Source organism: Heterodontus francisci, chromosome 15 (genome assembly GCF_036365525.1).
Source record: "Heterodontus francisci isolate sHetFra1 chromosome 15, sHetFra1.hap1, whole genome shotgun sequence".
In the NCBI taxonomy this organism is placed as follows: Eukaryota; Metazoa; Chordata; class Chondrichthyes; order Heterodontiformes; family Heterodontidae; genus Heterodontus; species Heterodontus francisci.
In genome coordinates, this window is record NC_090385.1 from 53,171,747 (window position 1) to 53,194,365 (window position 22,619).

A 22,619-nucleotide genomic window follows, 5' to 3' on the forward strand; every position below is an offset into this window, starting at 1 on the left:
GGCTGAGTGGGTCTATCCTGAGGCACAGTGTGGCTTTCGAGCAGAGAGATCCACCATTGACATGCTGTTCTCCCTTCGCCAGCTACAGGAGAAATGCCATGAACAGATGCCCCTCTATGTTGCTTTCATTGATCTCACCAAAGCCTTTGACCTGGTCAGCAGAAGTGGTCTCTTCAGACTGCTAGAAAAGATTGGATGCCCACCAAAGCTACTAAGTATCATCATCTCATTCCATGACAATATGAAAGGCACAATTCAGCATAGCGGCGCCTCATCAGACCCCTTGCCAATCCTGAGTGGCGTGAAACAGGGCTGTGTTCTTGCACCTACACTGTTTGGGATCTTCTTCTCATTGCTGCTCTCACATGCATTTAAGTCCTCAGAAGAAGGAATTTTCCTCCACACAAGATCAGGAGGCAGGTTGTTCAACCTTGCCCGTCTAAAAGCAAAGACCAAAGTACGGAAAGTCCTCATCAGGGAACTCCTCTTTGCTGACGATGCTGCATTAACATCTCACGCTGAAGAGTGTCTGCAGAGACTCATCGACAGGTTTGCGGCTGCCTGCAATGAATTTGGCCTAACCATCAGCCTCAAGAAAACGAACATCATGGGACAGGACGTCAGAAATGCCCCATCTATCAATATCGGCGACCACACTCTGGAAGTGGTTCAAGAGTTCACCTACCTAGGCTCAACTATTACCAGCAACCTGTCTCTCGATGCAGAATTAATCAAGCACATGGGAAAGGCTTCCACTGCTATGTCCAGACTGGCCAAGAGAGTGTGGGAAAATGGCGCACTGACACGGAACACAAAAGTCCAAGTGTATCAAGCCTGTGTCCTCAGTACCTTGCTCTACGGCAGCGAGGCCTGGACAACGTACGTCAGCCAAGAGCGATGTCTCAATTCATTCCATCTTCGCTGCCTCCAGAGAATCCTTGGCATTAGGTGGCAGGACCGTATCTCCAACACAGAAGTCCTCGAGGCGGCCAACATCCCCAGCATATACACCCTACTAAGCCAGTGGCGCCGGAGATGGCTTGGCCATGTGAGCCACATGGAAGATGGCAGGATCCCCAAGGACACATTGTACTGCGAGCTCGTCACTGGTACCAGACCCACCAGCCGTCCATGGCTCCGCTTTAAAAGACGTCTGCAAACGCGACATGAAGTCCTGTGACATTGATCACAAGTCGTGGGAGTCAGTTGCCAGCGATCGCCAGAGCTGGCGGGCAACCATAAAGGCAGGACTAAAGCGTGGCGAGTCGAAGAGACTTACCAGTTGGCAGGAAAAAAGACAGAAGCGCAAGGAGAGATGTAATTGTGTAACAGCCCCAACAACCAATTTTATCTGCAGCACCTGTGGAAGAGTCTGTCACTCTAGAATTGGCCTTTATAGCCACTCCAGGCGCTGCTGCACAAACCACTGACCACCTCCAGGCGCTTACCCATCGTCTCTCGAGACAAGGAGGCCAAAGATATACTTATCCACTTAGAAGTGTATTGCATGATAAATTCTTTAATATATAAAAGCTGATAAATCATCTCATGCATTATTCTGTATACAACTACAAAGACCCCCACCCCTCTCTGTATCTCTAAGTGGAGAGATACATTTTGAAGAGAGTTCCCAGACTCTTATAATTTCTGGGATATTTATGACTTAACCATAATTATTAAAAATAGGCTATCCGAAAGATGATAATATTCTCTGTTGGTTTTCTTTCTTTGAGGGAAAGCTAGTACAATTCTTTGGACCCAAATAAGTGTCTATGAGAATTTGTCTGGTTTGAAGTTGATTAATGGAGATTCATAGGGATGTACTCCTGATTTGGTTTAGTCCCTATAAGGGGTTAAAGTCATAAATCACTTCACTCTAAGGCAAGTATATCCTTGTTTAGGTAAGAAGACCAAAACGGTACACAGTATTCCAGGTTTGGACCCACCAAAACCCCATGTCATTGCAGCAAGACTTCCTTAGGCATACTACAACCCATTTAGTTCAAAAGAAACAGCTAGCATGAAAGTAGTATTATGGCATGAATCAAATATTGCACCATTAGTGTTCAGTTTGGCAAAAAAACATCAAGTCTGTGGGTGAACTGGATATCAGGTCAACTATATTTAACATCTCAAGCATGTCTCTTAATAACCTTCAAAATGAATGTTACATCCATCAGTTTTATTACTTAATATAGTTTAAGAACCACTTCTCTATAAAAAAAAACTTTGTAGATTATTTCTAGTTTTGTTTCTAAGTACTGTGCTGCTTGAATATCTGTAATGTTTCTGTTGGCTTCTGTGTATCATTCAACCTTTACACAAATGTGACCAACACCTTTAGCCTGTATATATTGAATGAACAAATTAATTTGCATTCATATTCCATCTTTCACTCAGGATGTCCCAAAGACTTTCACAACCAATGAAATACTTTTGAAACACTGTCACATACAGAAACAAGGCAACCAATCTGCACTCAACAAGGTTCCAGAAACAGCAAGAAAGAACAGAAAATCTGTTTTTATGAAGGTTGAAGGATAAATGCCAGTCAGGATACAGGGAAATGACCCTGTTTTTCATCAAATAGTACAACAGGATATTTTACATCCACCCAATAGGCTAGACAGAACCTCAGTTTAACACCTCATATGAAAGACAGCTTCTTCAACAGTGCAGCACTCCCTCAGTACTGTACTGAAGTAAGTGTCTGCTTCGAACATCAGCTCAGATTTCTGGAGAATGGCTTGAACTCGTGACTAAGGTGAAAGTGCTATTATTGAGCTAAAGCTTAAACCCAACATTGTTGTGTTAAAGTAGTATTTTCTGTCTTTGGAATTGATGGGGACTACAGTGGGCACCCTATGTATTTTCCAGTGAGCAATATACTACAATTAGATATAAAAACAGGAAATAGTAGAAACAGACAGGAGGTCATCTTGATGAAAGGTGAACGACCTGAAACGGTAAGCGGTTTCTCTCTCCATAGATGCTGCCAGACCTGCTGAGTATTTCCAGCATTTTCTGTTTTTATCTCAGATTTCCAGCATCCACAATATTCTGCTTTTATACTGCAAATAGATGTTGCTTTCTAAGCTTAAAGCATTCTACCCATACACAGCAGTAAACAAGACAGAAGTTTCAGGACTCAGTCTACTTGTGGAAATTGGGGTGATTATGGAAATTAGTGTCTAAGAACACAAGAGCAAATGTTGGGGGAAATAAAAACAAATGGCAACAGAGCCATTTTGATGAAATTAAATGGAATTGCCAATGACACTCTGCACAAGGCAAGCCACAGTCAACACACAAGGGTCGAGTGGGAATTGGAAGCATTTTCTAATGCAACCTAGTGGAACACCGATGTACAAAGTTGTTCAGTTTAGCCATCCTACTGTTCGGAGAGAAAATCAGAGGGAGAAAGTTATTCTCAGATAACTCAAAGAACTTTCTTATAGCCAGCTCAGATAGTACAAGCAGCAGCCTGGGAACAGGCTGTCAATTCTCTTGTGCGCAGTGTGTTGTCCATAGAGAAGTCAGATGAATTTTAAAAAGTGCATTTTTCATGACAATGTTACGAACAGGTGATACAGAGGTCTAGGGGTTCCCTCTCAGCCTTTGCCTAGTTAACCCTAACAAGGTTTAATTAAAAAAAAAACATTGTGTTTAACTCCCCCTCAGTGAATCCTTGTTCACCGCTTTCCAATTGTAAGGCAAAGAAAATCAATCAAGACAGGTTTTCTTAGATTTAAACAAGAAAGGTGAAAGTTTATTCATCTTAAGCTCTAATTTGTGTAATGGCTTTGAATATGCAACAGGATGACACTAGCATGCATACACGATAAACACAAATGCAGAGAGACAGAAAAAGTAGAAGGAATAGAAGGGAAAGGTTTGAGGCAATATCTGGTAATTATTTACAGTCCTTTGCATTCAATGTGGAGTCTTTGGTTGCCAATAAGTCTTGCTGTTCATTGGGGCCCAGTGCATGCTTTAACTTGTTTCAACATAGGGGTCTTTTCTCTCTCGAGGTTTGCATGTCTTCAGTGGGTTTGGAGGCTTGTGAGAAAGCCAGAGCGCCAACCAGGAGAAAGGCTGTCTTGTTCCAGGTTCAATTACAATATGCAGTCTGACCAAACTGTGCTGTGTGCAGTTCAAACAAAGAAAACCTGGGCCAGCTGGTTAGTCACACTACCAGCTGCTTTAACAAATTCCTGCATTTGTGGATTATATCATCTTAGCAGACCCTGGAATGCAAGCTTCCTTACACCTTCAATGTCTGGTGATCAAAATCTAGTTGGGTTAATTGGACCAGGGAATAGCTGCTTTGTCTCCCGAAGCACCGTCTCTCAGTATGCCAATGTCCTCCAGCCACGTGCCTGGTGATCTCTTTTTTAAACAAGTAGTTTCTTCACTCCAGCGAGAGTTTAAAATTAATGTTCATATGACAAAATTAATATGACTCATTCTTAGCAGTCTTCATGACACCTCCACGGAATGAAATGCGATTTTTTTTTTAAAAAAAGAACAGTTAATTAAAAGGGACTAGAGAGAAGATAAGTACCGGAAAACACACATGCATCTCTCTCATTCATTCAGAAATCCTAACAGTTGTTTCAGCCTGTCTTTTCTTGGTAGCAGTGCTGCTTTAAACTGCCCTTTTTGGCATTCCAATAAACATATGGTTTTTGGGGAAGTTTTTTCAGTTTTCACACTTCCATGACTGCTGAAGGTGTCTTTGTTCTTGTTGAGGTCTGCAGGGGGAGGGTTAAATTTAATTAGCCCTAGGTTGGAGTGGGCGGCTCAGGGACGGTGGCAGTGGGCAGTTCCACTCTGAACTCTCCTTCAGTGCTTTGATGAGTCATGCAAGGGCTTTTCACCTGAGGGGATGGCTGGTTCGCTGATTTCCTGACTGCGGGGTGGGGGGGGGAAATCCTTTGCTCATCTTCCCCTTGTCCTCTGGGACACTCCTGCCTGCAGGTATTTGCCCATATTCTACTGCACTCACCTGCGGCACTAAGACTAGGTGAGACATCACCCTCACGGTTTCTCTGCCCTCCTGAGGACTTCCTTTTGTCTCTGCAGGTTCTTGTAAATGCAGCTAGCCACTCTGGTGGGGTGCTTCTAGTGTCTGTATTTACATAGGAGGATGTGGGGTCTAACTTTTAAAATATTTCACGGTTGGCTGACCAAACAGTAGGGGTTTCATCCGAGATTTCTCCCGGACTTCCTTTAACCTGCCCTCTTAATTTTTTTTTCGCTTTCTTTTCTAAACTTTTGCCAGCCTTGTGCCTGCCTGTCCTCTCTTGTTCTCGGCATGGGTCCCTTACAGTTCACCAGCCCTTTGCTGGAGGATCCTCCAAAAGCCTATACAGGAATTCAGGATGCAGATCTCACTGCCGGTTAGTATTTCCCCTCAACCTGGCACATGTGGCAACTCCTACAGTACTCCACCACATTTTTGTGGAGTTTTGACCAGTCAAACTGCTGCCTTATGCGGGCTTTGGTTTTTCGTATACCGACACATACAGCCACTGTAATCTCATGGGCCATTCTTAATATTTCTCTCCGGTACTTCTGCGGCACAACGACCTGGTGAACCACTGTCCACTCCTTGCTTTCAGATCTGGAAGGAGAACTCCATTTCCTCATCAGTACCTCATCCTTTAAATAGTAGTAATCAGGCACTCCCTCTGCTTCAATTTCAGACTGGGCAGCCTGTGCTAACTCTCAATACTGGATCAGCTCACTAAGCCTCAGCTAGGGAAGATCCATTTAACTCATTCCTTGGGGCTTCTAACTTTCCAAAAAAAGTCTCAGACAGGCAGACCTGATGGTCATCTGCCTGCAGTGCCAATTCAGTCTCCTCTGGGTGAGCTGGTTTGATCATGGCCTGATTCACTACACATTCAGAGAAACTGCAGGGGACGTCTCCTGCCACTGCCCTGTTTCTCTGACCTGCTGCAGTCTCTCTTTCTCTACTGGGGAAGCTGTCACCTTCGTCCCTGCCAGATCATTATCTAGGAGGCCAACCCCATCCACAGGCAAACTAGGGACAATCCCTATGGTCACCGGTGCCGAAAGTAGGTCGCATTCCAAGTACACCCAGTGTAAAGGTACAGGCATACACTGCACTCCAATACCATTCGCCACCATTTTGGTGTTCGCTGCACTCTCTGGGAGGGTGGGGAGGGGGGAAAAGGTCAGGCCTTTCCCCAGTAAAATGGATCTAGTGGCCAATGTCCCTGAGAATTACTATGGGCTTGCCTGCCTCATTCGAGGGGTATGGGGTTACTCTCCCTTCAGACACAAAACCCTGCTAACCCTCAGGAATCCTATTAAATATTCCTGCACTTGCAGCCTTAAGCTTCCTGGGTCTCACTCTTACTGCAGTTAAAGCCACACTTTGTTCTGCTGTGCTTTCCATCAGGGTCCCTTCTCCATCACTGAGGTGTGCCCTGATTAACCCTACAGGTTTTCCCTTTAGTTTCCAGCAGTCAGCTCTTAAATGCCCTACTTTATTACAATGGAAGCACACAGGCCTAAGGGTCTCACTCCTACTTACAGCACCTTCCTTTATGGCTGGAGGACAGTGCCCCGTGTCTCCTGCTTTTCTTTCCCTCCCAGGACTGCCTAGGCTTCTATCACCCTCCCCCCGCCTTTGTCCTTTTCGGATTTGTGGGGGTGATGAGGAAAGGTTTCCCCCTGGGAAACTGAATTATAAATGAGAGAAAACTCATTGGCCAGCACTGCGGCTTGCCGGGCTCTATGAACCTTCTGTTCCTCTACATGAGTCTTTATGCAGAATGGGAGAGTGTTTTTAAATTCCTCGAGCAAAATTACTTCTGAGATTTTCATAGCTGAGCTGTACTTTAAGAGCCCTCAGCCAAAGGTCAAAAGCCAGCTGCTTATTTCTCTCAAACTCCAGTTAAGTTTGATCAGCTTGCTTCTTGAGTATTCTAAACTTTTGGCGATAGACTTCCGGTACCAACTCATATGCCCCGAGTATAGCATTTTTGTCAGTTCATATTTTGACAACCTCTCATCTGGCAACGTGTAATAAACCTCATGGGCTTTTCTGGTTAGCTTGCTTTGTAACAGGAGAGTCTAAGCCTCAGCTGGCCACTTTAACTGCCTTGCCAGTTTTTCAAAAGACACAAACGCTTCCACGTCTCCCTCGGAGAATTTTGGGATCAGTTGGGAGAGTTTTAACAATTCTGTACCCAGCCCTGAATTACACTTCTCCTCCATATTGGTCATGCTTTCACTGGGGTTACTCTGTTGCCCCCTAGTTAACTCAAGTCGCCTCAGCTCTCTCTCTCGGCATTCTTTCTGGAAGGTTCTTTCTCTTCCTCTCTCTCTCTCCCCCCCTCTCTTTCTTTCTCCTCTCTCTCTCTCTTCTAATTCAAGTTTTCTCTGTTCCAATTGCATCTTTGCTCGCAATGCCCTGTCAAAGCCTACTTCTAACACTGCTTCTGCAGATTCAAAGGAAAAATGGTTGGCCACTAGTCTCAAGAGTTCAGACTTTCTAGCCTTAGCACAGACTGTGATCCCACACTGCTCAGCCATTTTCCTCAATTCCTCCATAAACAGTGCTTTTAACTTGTCCCAAGTTACTTCATCCTGGTTTGGGGAGCTACTAGCATCAGTCGCAGACATGTTAGTATTCTAGCACACACAACCACAAGAAAATCTCTATTGAAATCTTCTCTTTGTCTTTGGGATCAATTTAGCTTCCCACTTCCAATTTCTCGTTTTTTTGTGGGTCAAATCCAGGATGCTAGACCCCAAATTTCTGTTACAACCAGGTGAGACAGAGGTCCAGAGGTTCCCTCTCAGCCTTTGCCCAACAGGGTTTAATTTTTTTTTTTTAAATACCGTATTTTAGTTCCCTCTCAGTGAATCCTTGGTCATCGCTTTCCAATTGTAAGGCAAATAAATCAATCAAGACAGGTTTTCTTAGATTTAAACAAGAAAGGTGGAAGCTTATTCATCTTAAAAACTCTAATTCAGCTAACGGCTACGAATACGCAACGTGACGACACTAGGATGCATATGCGATAAGCACACATGCAATTAGAGACAGAAAAAGTAGAATAAAGGGGGAAAAGTTTGAGGCAATATCTGGTAATTATTTACAGTCCTTTGAGTTCAATGTAGAGTCTTTGGTTGCCAATAGGTCTTGCTGTTCATTGGGGCCCAGTGCACGCTTTAACTTGTTTCGATGCAGGGGTTTTTTCTCTCAAGGTTTGCGTGTCTTCAGTGGGTGCGGAGGCTTGTGAGAAAGCCAGAGCGCCAGCCAGGACAAAGACTGTCTTGTTCCAGGTTCAATTACAATCTGCAGTCTGACCAAACTGTGCTGTGTGCAGTTCAAACAAAGAAAACCTGGGCCAGCCAGTCACACAACTAGCTGCTTTAACAAACTCATGCGTTTGTGGATTCTATCATCTTAGCAGACCCTGGAGTACGAGCTTCCTTACACCTTCAATGTCTGATCAAAATCCATTTGGGTTAATTGGACCAGGGAGTATCTGCCATGTCGCCACAAGCATTGTCTCTTAGTATGAGAATGTCCTCCATCTAAGTATCTGGTGATCTCTTTTTAAACAAGTCATTTCTTCATTCCAGCAACAATTTAAAATTAATGTTCATAAGACAAAATTAATATGTCTCATTCTTGGCAGGGAGGGGGCCTTCATGACAACATGCTAATTAGTATACAGTGCAAGCACAGGTCTTGAGTGCTCTAGTAGCGTTCAAAACACTTGCCTCATTAGCAAAACTTTATCGCTCCATCATGCCAATTGATAGAGCCTTGAACTGTAGTAAAATACCACACCTAATATGGTGCGAAAAGGACAAATTAGAATCTTTCACCGTAACCAGCCAGCCAACTGGGATAGCAACAATATAAACCTATCACAAATTGGCAATCTCACTCACAAAGGTCACGAGCATGTTGGTTTGAGAAAGGGAAAATGCCACACTGGTAAATTAACGGGGTATCCTTCTGTGCCTTGAACAAAGCAACTTTATTATCTGTGCCTTACCTGACCTAAAATCATTTGATGCTGACATTGGATCTTCAAAGTTAATGGCAATCAAAATAGAAATATGCATCCCAGACCATCCCACCCTTCCATAGGGCAAGAGAATCCAAGCTAATAATGGGAGCTAAATCTAATCTAAAAGGGGAAGATAATAGGGGGAAGAAAATCTACAAGTTTTCAATGAACAGAAACTCGCATCTTATTGTTACTGTAACAGGCAGAAACCAAAGTTAGCTTTTCCTCAGTAACATAATGGTCAAGATACATGTATAACAAACTAATTTCAGCAAAACTTAGTGGTTAAATAAGGTTAGCACAGATGTCATGAAACCAAATTCACAAAAATTGGATTTTTAGTTGCTATGTTTTAAAATTGAGCCTTCAAGTGCAAGTGGGAATTCTTATTCTAAAATGTTGTGGCATAAATCCTCACCACACTAAATCTATGGGCTATCTTTCTATTATGTTTTGAATCATTATTACTCATGGATCAGATGAAAAGCCCAGAAAGTAACAAGTAAACTGAAGTAACAAGTAAACTGATGTTACTTTCAGTGAATAAAAAATGGGTAAGAACACAAGTCCCATTTACAAAATGGAGGTACGATGTTTAGTGCAAAAAGCTTAAAGGGGGCGGAATTCTTCAAGTGCATTCAGGAGTGGTTTTTGAGCCAGCACGTAGAGAGTCCAAGAGGAGGAGCGGTACTGGACTTATTCCCAGGGAATGAAGCCGGACAAGTGGTAGAAGTGGCAGTGGGGGAGCATTTCGGGGATAGTGACCATAACTCTAAGATTTAGGGTAGTTATGGAAAAGGATATAGAGGGACCAGAAATAAAAGTACTGAATTGGGGGAAGGTAGATTTCAATATGATAAAGCAGGATCTGGCCAAAGTGGACTGGGAGCAGCTTCTTATAGGAAAGTCTACATCAGACCAGTGGGAGTCATTCAGAAAGGAATGAGTGAGGGTTTAGGTCCAACATGTTCCCGTAAAGGTGAAGGGTAGGACCAACAAATCAAGGGAACCCTGGATGTCAAGGGATATAGAGGATTGGATAAAGAAAAAAAAAAAGGAGGCTGATGGCACATTCAAAGCGCTGAAAACAGCAGAGGCCCTAAAGGAGTATAGAAAGTGTAGGGGAGTACTTAAAAAAGGAGAGCGAAGAGGGGACATGAAAAATCACTGGCAGACAAGATAAAGGAAAATCCCAAGGCGTTTTATAAGTATGTTAATGGAAAGAAGATAACCAGGGAAAAAGTGGGGCCCATTAGGGATCAAAGAGGCAATCTGCATGTGGACTCGGAGAACATAGGTGAGGTTTTGGATGATTACTTTTCATCAGTGTTCACTATGGAGACGGACAATGTAGGTGTAGCAATCAGGGAGGGAGACTGTGATATACTTGATCAAATTAGCATTGAAAAGGAGGAAGTATTAGCTGTATTAGCAGGCTTAAAGGTGGATAAATCCCCAGGCCCAGAAGAGATGTATCCCAGGCTGCTATGTGAGGCAAGGGAGGAGATAGCAGGGGCTCTGACACAAATTTTCAAACCCTCTCTGGCCACAGGAGAGGTACCAGAGGCTGGAGGACAGCAAATGTGGTACCATTATTCAAGAAGGGTGGCAGGGATAAACCAGGTAATTATAGGCCAGGGAGTCTAACGTCAGTGGTAGGGAAATTATTGGAAAAAATTCTGAGAGACAGGATTAATCTCCACTTGGAGAAGCAGGGATTAATCAGGGATAGTCAATATGGCTTTGTCAGGGGGGGGGATCGCGTCTAACAAATCTGACTGAATCTTTCGAGGAGGTGACTAGATGTGTAGATGAGGGTAAAGCAGTTGATAGGGTCTACATGGATTTCAGTAAGGCTTTTGATAAGGTCCCGCATGGAAGATTGGGTAAGAAGGTAAGAGCCAATGGGATCCAGGGTAATTTGGCAAATTGGATCCAAAATTGGCTTAATGGCAGGAGGCAGCGGGTGATGGTCAAGGGTTGTTTTTGCGAATGGAGGACGGTGACCAGTGGGGTACCACAGGGATCGGTGCTGGGACCCTTGCTGTTTGCGGCGTACATTAATGATTTAGACATTAATATAGTACATATGATCAGTAAGTTCGCAGATGACACGGAAATTAGTGGTGTCATAAACAGAGGAGGAAAGCCTTAGATGACAGAACGATATAGATGGGCTGGGAAGATGGGGGTAGCAGTGGCAAATGGAATTTAATTCTGAAAAGTGCGAGGTGATGCACTTTGGTAGGACTAACAAGGCAAGGGAATATACAATGGATGGTAGGACCTTGGGGAGTTCAGAGGGACCGTGGGCTCCTTGTCCATAGATTACTGAAGGCAGCAGCACAGGTTGATAATGTGGTTAGGAAGGCATTTGGGATACTTGCCTTTATTAGCCGAGGCATAGAATATAAGAGCAGGGAGGTTATGTTAGAGCTCCATAGAATGCTGGTTAGGCCACAGCTGGAGTACTGGGGACAGTTCTGGTCACCACACTATAGGAAGGATGTGACTGCACTGGAGAGGGTGCAGAGGAGATTCACCAGGATGTTGCCTGGGCTGGAGCATTTCAGTTATGAAGAGAGACTGAATAGGCTAGGGTTGTTTTCCTTGGAGTGGAGAAGGCTGAGGGGGGACCTGATTGAGGTATATAAAATTATGAGGGGCATTGATAGGATAGATAGGAAGGAACTTTTTCCCTTAGCGGCGGGGTCAGTAACCAGGGGGCATAGATTTAAGGTAAGGGGAAGGAGGTTTAGAGGAGAGTTGAGGAAAACTTTTTTCACCCAGAGGGTGGTTGGAATCTGGAACACTGTCTGGAGGGGTGGTAGAGGCAGGAACACTCACAACATTTAAGAAGTATTTAGATGAGCACTTGAAACACCACAGCATACAAGGCTAAGTGCTGAAAAATGGGATTAGATTGTATGGGTGCTTGATGGTCGTCGCAGACACATTGGGTCGAAGGGCCTGTTTCTGTGCTGTAAAACTCTATGACCCTTATGTTAAAAGTAACACACAATTGCAGAGTAAACTACTGTTTAAAATTCATCACACACAAGCAGCTGCAAACAAAGTCAAATTTCCCCTATAACCAGCTCTTAATCCAAGATTGGCCAAGGAACTGCATCCATTTCCCTTTCATAAACTTGTGTGCATTTCCTGCAGGTGATGGCATTCATTCACACAGCACCTTGCTGACTTCCCAACAATGTTAATATAAGTAGGCTCCAGTCTAGCTCAACAGGTCTATTAGAATGCAGTTAACTTGTATCAAGTTGCTTGCCCAACGGAATTACTTACATGCTCAAAGGAATAGGAACTTTCGATAGCAAAGCAATCCAAATACAGACTTCTAACCCCTGAATCACATAAATCCACCAAAAAGATTACTTTAATTTCACATCTATGTGCAACCATCCAACCAAAAATCGTTGTACCTAACCAAGAGGCAAAATTATGGCATTTTCTTTGGAACAGCAGGGTCCGCTACAAAATTAACTTGAATACATCACAGCAAACACACAAAACTAAACAAAAACATGCAAATACTTACTCATATTCACCTTTGTTTTCAATGAGATACAAAACTCTGGGCACTTTCAGTCCATCTTTCAGCTCTGAACCACTGACAGCTTTTCAAATTGGTTAAGGAAACATACACTTCAGATCCAGAGGACAAAATTAAACATATAATAAAAGTGGTACTAAGGGCAGCCCATCAGGAATATCTACATCAGAACTTTAAGAAAATGTAAATATACAAAATTAGTCTTACAGTTGGAATGGAGTAGAGAAAAAAAAAGGGGAAATTACAAGGCAGCAATTGAATCGAGGGTTACACTGTCACATGGCAATTGGGTTACAGGCCTGTAGACATGCACGCACACTTCATTGGTCTCCATGAAATCTCCCACTTGCATTTGACTCACTCGAATTTCATATTCGTAAAATAGCAAAGAAATAAGGGTTATACCAATTAAAAGCCAAAGTGATGTTTGAAATTCCAAGGAAAATTGCGACAGCATATGAAAATAGTCAATGGGAAGTCAAAACACGGTACTGAAAAAAGGCAACAAATTAAGCCATCCAAACATACTTTTCAAAACTCATTTTGGCGACCAACTTGGAATCTTACTTAGTACTGAAAATATGGAATGTAACATAACATACCAAATTAAATTTATAAAACAGCATGTGTTTAAAATGTCACCAACATTTTCTGTCCTAAATCAAAAAATCCAGGTAATTAGAGTAACTTTAAACTGAAGTCAGAGGTTAGTTGGAATTGCTGATAAATTTTAAATTACAGGTCACTAGCAGGATGCACTGTTACAAAGACAGGAATATGATAGCATCTAATGCATCAAGTCCTATTCTACTCTATGTCTGTTGACCATTAAAATGTATTTCTGTCTTTTAATATTCATTAAAATTTTTATTTCATCACTTCAGCCTGTCTCAAAAACAATTAACGGATTCCCCAACCACACACGTACATTCTAAATGGAAGCAGTTTGCAGAAACTTTCCAAAATGCATTAGTGGCCTTCTTGATTTTGAAGTGATTTGCGGTTTCCCCTCTGTAATGATTTCTATGGGTTTTTTTTGCTGAAGTAAATCTGAAAAAAGTGTTTCAGACAAGATTCGCATGTAAAATGTTAAGTTTTTACTGTTGCGAATTACTGAATTATTAAGCTCACTGACAGCACCTGTGGCTTCCTTTGTTAATATTCAAAATGCTAAGTACAGGTGGCTTTTTGAAAATGCATTGCATTTTCACAAAGGAAAAGCAGAAGAGGCATTCCTCGCCCCTACTCTACTAATAAACACGACTGGAACATGAATTTGAAATAATGGTTCTTCCGGATTTGCTGTCATTCATGTTAATCATGGTATACTACCCCATCCCATCTTTATTTCTGTTTTCAATTCAGTTCAGAATTTTTTTTCTTAGTACTGTGAATCATTTGTGAAGCTGAAAAGATATTAAAACCAAAACTAAATAGGCCACTAAGGACTTTAGCACTATTAACACACAATGTACACACCCTTAAACTTAATCTTTGCATTATACAAACATTAGAACGAATCACTCTAGTTTAGGCAGCAAGGCAGGTGGCCCTGTTCTCCACAGCATCACCTACCTCAGATTTATATGAAAAAAACTAGCCTACTACCAAATTGGTCCCTCTCCTACTATAACAGAGTTCTCTTCCCCCGCCCCACCCACTGTTGTTCTCACTCCTTTCTTTAAGAAAACCATATTCCGAGCCTTTAGAGGGAAAGGGATTCAACTTAAAGTGCTTTCAATGTCATAACAGAAGGCAGTTTAAGCCTCCCAGTCATAGGTAGGAAAATGCCCTTCTTCTAGTCAGGTTAGGGTCCTTAATGGGCTTTCACGTACTATATACATCAATTAGTAATACAATTAAAAAGGCAACCTGCAACCCAAGAGTCAATTAAATTCAGGTTCCCTAAAATTTAATTGGGAACAGTTGGTCTTTGTGACCATGAAGGGCAGTCAAATAGATTGTTAATAACATTGTTCCAGAAGGACAAAAGTATTGTATAATCTATCAGCTAAATTATGACTAAGATCATAGAACTCTGAAGTTTTCCATAATTTTTGAAGGAGGACTTTAAAACATTTTAAACACAAGCATCGTATTAACATGAATTTACTAAAAGTAACAAGTATATATACAAATTGTACAAACCATTTTCTATCGCATACGTAACCAGAGTTTACAGAAATTTGTTTTGGCATATTCATTGTGTTATAATTGTCTTGTTAAAAGTAAAATTAAAATGACATTTTAGAAGTCAAAAATGCTCATATTGCAATTCATAGTTAATAAAAAGGTATTTTTTTTTGTTTAGTATCAATTTATTTTCTCAAACTTCATGTTTCTAAATTGAGCATTTTTGACTAATTCAGATCAGTTGTTGCCTCCCTCCAGTCAGTATAACAGGCTTTAACATGCAACAATTTCTCCACCAGCTGCCTGAGAAATAACGTCAAGTTAGCGGTGTCTGCGGATGCACAATAGTATGGCCAGACTGCCCACAAGCAAAATGGTAAACATTGAAGAGTCTAAAGTAAACTATATCCTCCTTTACCGCTGGACAGTCTGTGAGGAATAAAAGTCCCAACTGGTAGGATATTTTTGTACTTTTAAATCTGCTTCTCTCTCACTTGGTTGTACAAATGGTAATTAAATAAATGACCAATTACTCCATTCTTAGTTGGGATAAATGATGGCCACCAGACAAACTCCCAATTTTTCAAATTGTGCTACTGGATCTTTTACGTTCACCTGAGCAGGCAGACGAAGCTTCAGTTTAATGTCTCACCGGAAAGACCATACATCAGACAATGCAGTATTTGCTCAATATTACACAAAAGTGCCAACTTAGAATATGCACTCAAGTCCTGGAGAGAGGTTTGAACACATGCCATTCCCACTTAAGGAAGCAAGAGTGCCATCACTTGAACTATATCTGTACAGTAAGCAGCTTCACAACTTAATCGGCATCAGGAGGCCAATTAGAGACCAAAATTAGCAAAATTTAGTATTTGTCAGCACTGCCAAGTACGGTACAGGGAGAATCAATTTATGATACACATACCTTCTTCTAGGTAGAACAGGATGTACATTATAGAGAACATACTTCAACCCCAACCATCTGCCCTACATGCACAATACTAATGTTGCTCTTTTAAGTACAAGATTTACCGAGTATTAATTGGGATGAATTTGTTAGTCAAAAACAGTTTGACTGAAGTGGAAAATTGTGTAGATGTCTGACAGTGATTGTACTGAAGCATTGTATCAAGGACTTATGATAAAATATAAACAACAGAAAGAAAGGGGAGAAATAAATAAACATTCATTGGTTGATATGGACTATATATAGTAACTTAGGAACAGGTCTAGATGAGATCATTGTAGACCATCTGGATAAACCAAAGTTCAAAATCAACATACACCATCACACTCCTTAATCCCATTTCTCTGCTAAATATCTATCCTCTTGAATTTGATGCTATTCGCTTTCCACGGGCAGAGCATCCAATATATTCAAACAAGTAAAAAGTACGTAAATCTAAATTGTTCTAAGTTCTCTTCTGAACTGGAGTCTGTGCTCCCAAATATCAAATTCATGACTGTAAAATTATTAGTGATCAACTGATCTATACATGTACCCCTTAGAATTTTGCATAACTCAGTAGATATCCGAAAAGCTTTCTTTTCTCCAATTTTCTTAACCATTTTTGCAATTTACATTTCTGATCCAAGATATCAATTTGGATGGCCTTTATTGTACTTTCTCCAATGTTAAAATGTGAGCCACCTGTGTGATTACGGAATCCAATACATACACTAGGGGGCTTATTGTTATGGCTTCTAAACCATGCTATCATATTGCATAAAGAAGGCATATTCCAGAAATAGAGTCATAGAGACATACAGCACAGAAACAGGCCCTTCGGCCCATCATGTCTGTGATGGCCACCTAACTATTCTAGTCTCATTTTCCAGCACTTGGCCCGTAGCCTTGTATGCTATGGCATTTCAAGTGCTCATCTAAATACTTCTTAAATGTTGTGAGGGTTCCTGCCTCTACCATCCCTTGAGGCAGTGTATTCCAGATTCCAACCACCCTCTGAGTGAAAACATTTTTCCTTAAATCCCCTCTAAACCTCCTACCCCTTCCCTTACCTTAAATCTATGCCCTCTGGTTATTGACCCCTCCACTGAGGTAAAAAGTCTCTTCCTATGTAACCTATCCATGCCACTCATAATTTTGTATACCTCAATCAGGTCCCCCCTTATCCTTCTCTGTTCTAAGGAAAACAACCCTAGCCTTTTCAGTCTCTCTTCACAGCTGAAATGCTCCAGCCCAGGCAATATCCTGGTGAATCTCCTTCGCACCCTCTCCAGAGCAATCACATCCTTCCTATAGTGTGGCGACCAGAACTGTTCACAGTACTCCAGCTGTGGTCTAACTAGCATTTTATACACCTCCATCATAACCTCCCTGCTCTTATATTCTATGATAAAAGCAAAATACTGCGGATGCTGGAAATCTGAAATAAAAACAAGAAATGCTGGAACCACTCGTCAGGTCTGGCAGCATCTGTGAAAAGAGAGTTCCGAAGAAGGGTCACTGACCCGAAACGTTAACTCTGCTTCTCTTTTCTGCTCCAAATTTTATTTAGGATATAATGCCAGAGGAATGGCACATAAGAACTCTCTCTTTCTCTTTGGCCTCCTTGTCTCGAGAGACAATGGGTAAGCGCCTGGAGGTGGTCAGTGGTTTGAGGAGCAGTGCCTAGAGTGGCTATAAAGGCCAATTCTAGAGTGACAGATTCTTCCACAGATGCTGCAGAAGAAATTGTTTGTCGGGGCTGTTACACAGTTGGCTTTCCACTTGCGTTTCTGTCTTTTTTCCTGCCAACTGCTAAGTCTCTTCGACTCGCCACACTTTAGCCCCACCTTTATGGCTGCCCGCCAGCTCTGGCGATCGCTGGCAACTGACTCCCACGACTTGTGATCAATGTCACAGGACTTCATGTCGCGTTTGCAGACGTCTTTAAAGCGGAGACATGGACGGCCGGTGGGTCTGATGCCAATGGCGAGCTCGCTGTACAATGTGTCTTTGGGGATCCTGCCATCTTCCATGCGGCTCACATGGCCAAGCCATCTCAAGCGCCGCTGACTCAGTAGTGTGTATAAGCTGGGGATGTTGGCCTCCTCGAGGACTTCTGTGTTGGGGATACGGTCCTGCCACCTGATGCAAAGGATTCTCCGGAGGCAGCGAAGACGGAATGAATTGAGACGTCGCTCTTGGCTGACATACGTTATCCAGGCCTCGCTGCCATAGAGCAAGGTACTGAGGACACAGGCTTGATACACTCGGACTTTTGTGTTACGTGTCAGTGCGCCATTTTCCCACACTCTCTTGGCCAGTCTGGACATAGCAGTGGAAGCCTTTCCTATGCGCTTGTTGATTTCTGCATCGAGAGACAGGTTACTGGTGATAGTTCAGCCTAGGTAGGTGAACTCTTGAATCACTTCCAGAGCGTGGTCGCCGATATTGATGGATGGAGCATTTCTGACGTCCTGTCCCATGATGTTCGTTTTCTTGAGGCTGATGGTTAGGCCAAATTCGTTGCAGGCAGCCGCAAACCTGTCGATGAGACTCTGCAGACACTCTTCAGCGTGAGATGTTAAAGCAGCGTCAGCAAAGAGGAGTTCCCTGATAAATTCCTGTCAATTCTGATCACTGCACAAACAAAAACATTGTGCAAGTACATAGGTAGTGTTTCTACCAATTTTCTTATTGGTGTCTGCTAATCACTGGGTATTATCCATCAAAAACTTAGCCTCTTGATTTTGCCATTTGTGCACGCTAACCATGCAGTTGTGTTACTTATATGGTTAAGAATAACCAAACTGCAAAATCAAAAAACAAAGTAGCTATCTCAGTTCAAAACTAACTTCATCTTCAAGCACCTGAGAAACAAATGGGAGTGTTGTAAAGAAACTACCTGCTCTGTGAACATCACTTGTAATTGGCTACTAACCCATCTGCCACTGCTTGCTCTACCTTTGCCCCGACCAGTTCCATCTGTGGCCTTATACCATGAGCAATACCTACAGCAGATCCACCAGTATAAAACAGTTGTGAAAAGCAGAACAATTAATTTACACCTGCAGTGTTTGAGAAATAAGGAGCTTCCATTTTAAAGTACAAATACATTTTTGTTCCAAGATCACATAAAATGCTCTGGCAAATCTATTAAAATAATCGATTTTCATTTTAAAGCTAGGTTGTCTAATACAGTTAATTAAATATATTTTCATACTGTTCACTCACTGGTACTTATGTAGCAGTCATAATTATTTGACTAACTATATTGGAATCTTGGATGTTGAACATTTTGACTGAATTTACATAAAAATGTATAAATTCATGACCCAATGTTATTTGTATCAGAATGCCTGCACGTTGTAAACATGCATTCCAGTTCATTTGTGAGCTAGTGAGCAAATGCACCATATTATGTAATATTAAGCTATACAGACCAGAAAGTCTTTGCATACTAAGTTAGTTGATCTAAGGTGTGCAGTAATTGAATAGTTACAATTGACCTCAACACCCTAGAGTGGGGAAAAGGGAGCCAAAGAAATATCAGGAATCCTACTCCCGTTTGCTATTCTGTGATTTCAATTTCACAGAATGACAGCAGGTGATGCCCACAGTGGCAAAATGACCAGTCAACACTCATTTTAGGCTCTCTCACACACACACACCGGATTGCCATTTGAGTTCAGTCCCGGGAGGACTGGCACCATATGCGGCACCTTTTCCCACGCATGTCAGGACAACATAAATGCAAGTCTTTCTTTTACAAACTTGGAGAGTTTTAAACAGGACAATTCTGTTTAACGTACGAATTTACGAACAACTTTGAAAACTGTCTTTATCACACTTATACAAACTTATCCAACTAGTGATGTAACACGCATTATTGTAGACCAAAATAGAAAAAAATAATGAAAACGGGCAGAACATCAACTCTAAAATACGGCAACAATTTAAAACAAGCATTTCCTACATACTGTGAGAGTATAGCATTCCCAGCAACCACCATAATGCGTTCAGAATAAATCCTCCAAAACTGGATTTTCTTCTCAACACACAATATAAACTGAACAGTAAACAGAACCGTCACTGCACATCTTATAAGGCTGAGAGACTGAACCGGTTGTAGCGGTGAAAACCGCTGTAACGGTGAAAGCCGTATATTGCCAACAGGCAGATCCTGGCCTGGCCCCAGCACTACTTCCAGAGGCTCGGGCTACCGCTGCTCCTTAAGCCGGGCCCCGGCGTGTTTATATTGTGTTTCTTGGTTGCCAGGATCTCGGCCCTATGCTACGCCCGTCGCTGATTTGCTCCACTCCCCAGGTTAAAGGATATTATCACGGACTTCCCTCTCCCTCTTGGTGCCGGCTTGTCCATAAGGTTTTCTAACGCGCGGCTCAGTAGCCGCTACTCAAACTCGACTACAACTCGGTCCCTTCACCTCGGCGACATCACTTCACTCAGCCAACGCCAATGAGCTCGGTCCTCCCACTAAGGCAAGACAAGAGCGGCGCCGCCTCACTGACTGGCGCACGGTGCGCCGCTTTCCCGCATGTACTGCTCTGCTAAACGCGGCAGAGTAAAGGTGTTCCTTGATAAAGGGTTTGCAGGCCTGCTAACGTGTTACTGTTTCTGAAAATAAGCAACCGAGTATATTTAAACGAGTATAAATAAAAATAAAATACTGCAGCTGCTGGAAATCTGAAATAAAAACAGAAAGTGTTCTGGAAATTGTTGAACTCAATGTTGAGTCTGGAAGGCTGTAAAAATCATCTAATTTTAATTATGTGCCTGCCTTGAACCTATTTTTCATGTTATTGCTTTTGGACAGAGCTGTTCAGCACAGACACAATGAGCCAAATGGCCTCTTTCTGTGCCTTAAACTTTCTATGATTATTTTGCCATTAACATTCTCTGTGGACTAATGCTTTGTTCTTTTACTGCAATGCTTCACATTCCCTTTTGTTCTGTGACATCTCTGTTATCTCTCCTGCCCTATCACACATCTTCCCTTTTGTTCTTCCCCCTTTCACTTGCTCATTTCTAACTTTTACCAGTTCTTTTTTAATTTATTCTCACCGAGTCTGTGCCTACCAACAAACTCCACACAGGCAGTACCCAGAACTGAACCCCGGTTGCTGGAGCTGTGAGGCTGCGGTGCTAACCACTGTACCACTGTGCCACCCTAAATCTGACGAAAGGTCACAGACCTGAAACGTTAACTCTGCTTCACTCCCCAGATTCTGCTAGACCTGCAGAGTATTTCCAGAACTTTCTGATAATATTTAAATGAGGTTGCAAGGCCTTTTGCTCCTAAATCTAATTCCTAACATTTTAGTGATGAGGACAGCTTTAACATTAATTGCACTCTTAAGGAGATGCTAAAATCTAAGCAAAACTGCCCTTTTTAGATAGGCACACCTAATAAAATCCATATCATAAAAAACAAATGAAACAACACTATCTCCTCCAGTCCCTGTGGCATCCACCATTCATGGAAGACCTTAAGCATTGTAGTGGACCACATGCTCCCTCTCCAAGGCTACCTGGGCCTGGATAAAGCTGAAGAGTGGCAGAGGACCATATGATCACCCCCACGGGCTGCATCCAATCTGGACCTGTGGATGGTTACCTTCGCCAGGCCCAGCAGCAGACGCATGAGGAGGTGCTCTGACTTGCCCCAGCACCCCATCCTCCTGCACCGGGCAGCCAAAGATTAGGAATATGGGACTGAAGCGGAGCCAGAAGTTGAAGAGTATCCCCTTCAAATATTAGAACAGGGGCTGTAACCTTACACATTCCATACAAATGTGAAAAACAAACTCATCCAGGCCGCAAAAGTTACAGGCAGCCTGGAAGTCTGTGAAATGGCAAGAAAAATGATTGCCAGGCCTTCTTGTACAGCATTCTCCACTCCAGATCCTCAATACAAGAAGAGCTCAATGGTTTGAATTAGCCATTTTTACCAAATACAAAATTAGACTGGGGGTTCAATAGGGATGAGTCAACAGGTGAGATAATGGATTAGTTTCTGATGTTTGGTAATCAAACAATGTTGGATACCTTATTAACCTTAATAACTAATGTCTCCACAATACAGGGTACAAAACAAGTGAAAAAATAGACACCTATTTATAAAAACCATGAATGTGGGGGAATTCCTTTCTGTGCATTAAAAGTAGCCCATACGTTAAATGAACATTACCAGTCTGTGTTTGTATATTGTTTTTGCTTCTACTTCAATTGTTTTCTATTTATCCTCCATTAAAATTTTTGTGTGTTTATAATTGTTACCTATTTTAATACACAGATTTGGGTTAAAGGTTTTTTTTGCTTGATGGGTAATTTTTAACAAGACTGGGCAGTGATTGGGATTCACCCATTTTCAAATTATTTTAATTTTCTCCAAGTAAAACTGGCATAGAACACTAGATGAGATGGTTTCTGAGGGTTGAGCTGAATTAAGATATTTTATTAAATCAGTCTCTGAGGAAAAATAGGCTTACATTTATGTTGCAACTTATCACCAATGTTCCTTTTAAAGTTTCATTGTTGTGCGTGGCCAATTTGTTCAGTATGCAGTACCTTTAAATTTTTTTATCACAGTATTTAATATGGAACAAGGCCTACGAGGTACCTTCCAGGCATGTGTGCAGCTTAGCAGGAACATTGCTTATCACACTTTCAGAAATATATCAAAGTGTTTCACATACAATTAATTACTTAGAAGGACAGTGACAATTATGTAGGCGTTTGTGGCTTTTTGCAAGCAGCAGGATCCTACAAACAACAATGAAATGAATGATCAGTTAATCTATTTTTAGTCCTTTGAGGGAGGAATATTGGCCAGGACACCCTGATCACTCTGCTCATTTTCAAATATATACCAGAATCAACT

General features: G+C 42.0%; 1 protein-coding gene across 2 annotated transcripts in view; it reads right to left on the reverse strand.

Annotated features, from left to right (window-relative positions):
- ocrl (OCRL inositol polyphosphate-5-phosphatase) overlaps positions 1-20,258 on the reverse strand; it is a 181,982-nt gene extending 161,724 nt beyond the window's left edge. Inside the window, exons 1-2 of one of the 2 annotated variants that reach the window (XM_068047560.1) lie at positions 20,057-20,258; positions 12,622-12,701 (exon numbers count right to left, since the gene is read on the reverse strand). In XM_068047560.1, coding sequence (XP_067903661.1) covers positions 12,622-12,701; positions 20,057-20,098 — 122 coding nt within the window. In that variant the 5' untranslated portion in view covers positions 20,099-20,258. The remainder of the gene's footprint in view (positions 1-12,621; positions 12,702-20,056) is intronic. The other variant, XM_068047561.1, reaches the window with a different exon arrangement.
- Between the last annotated feature and the right edge of the window lie 2,361 nt (positions 20,259-22,619).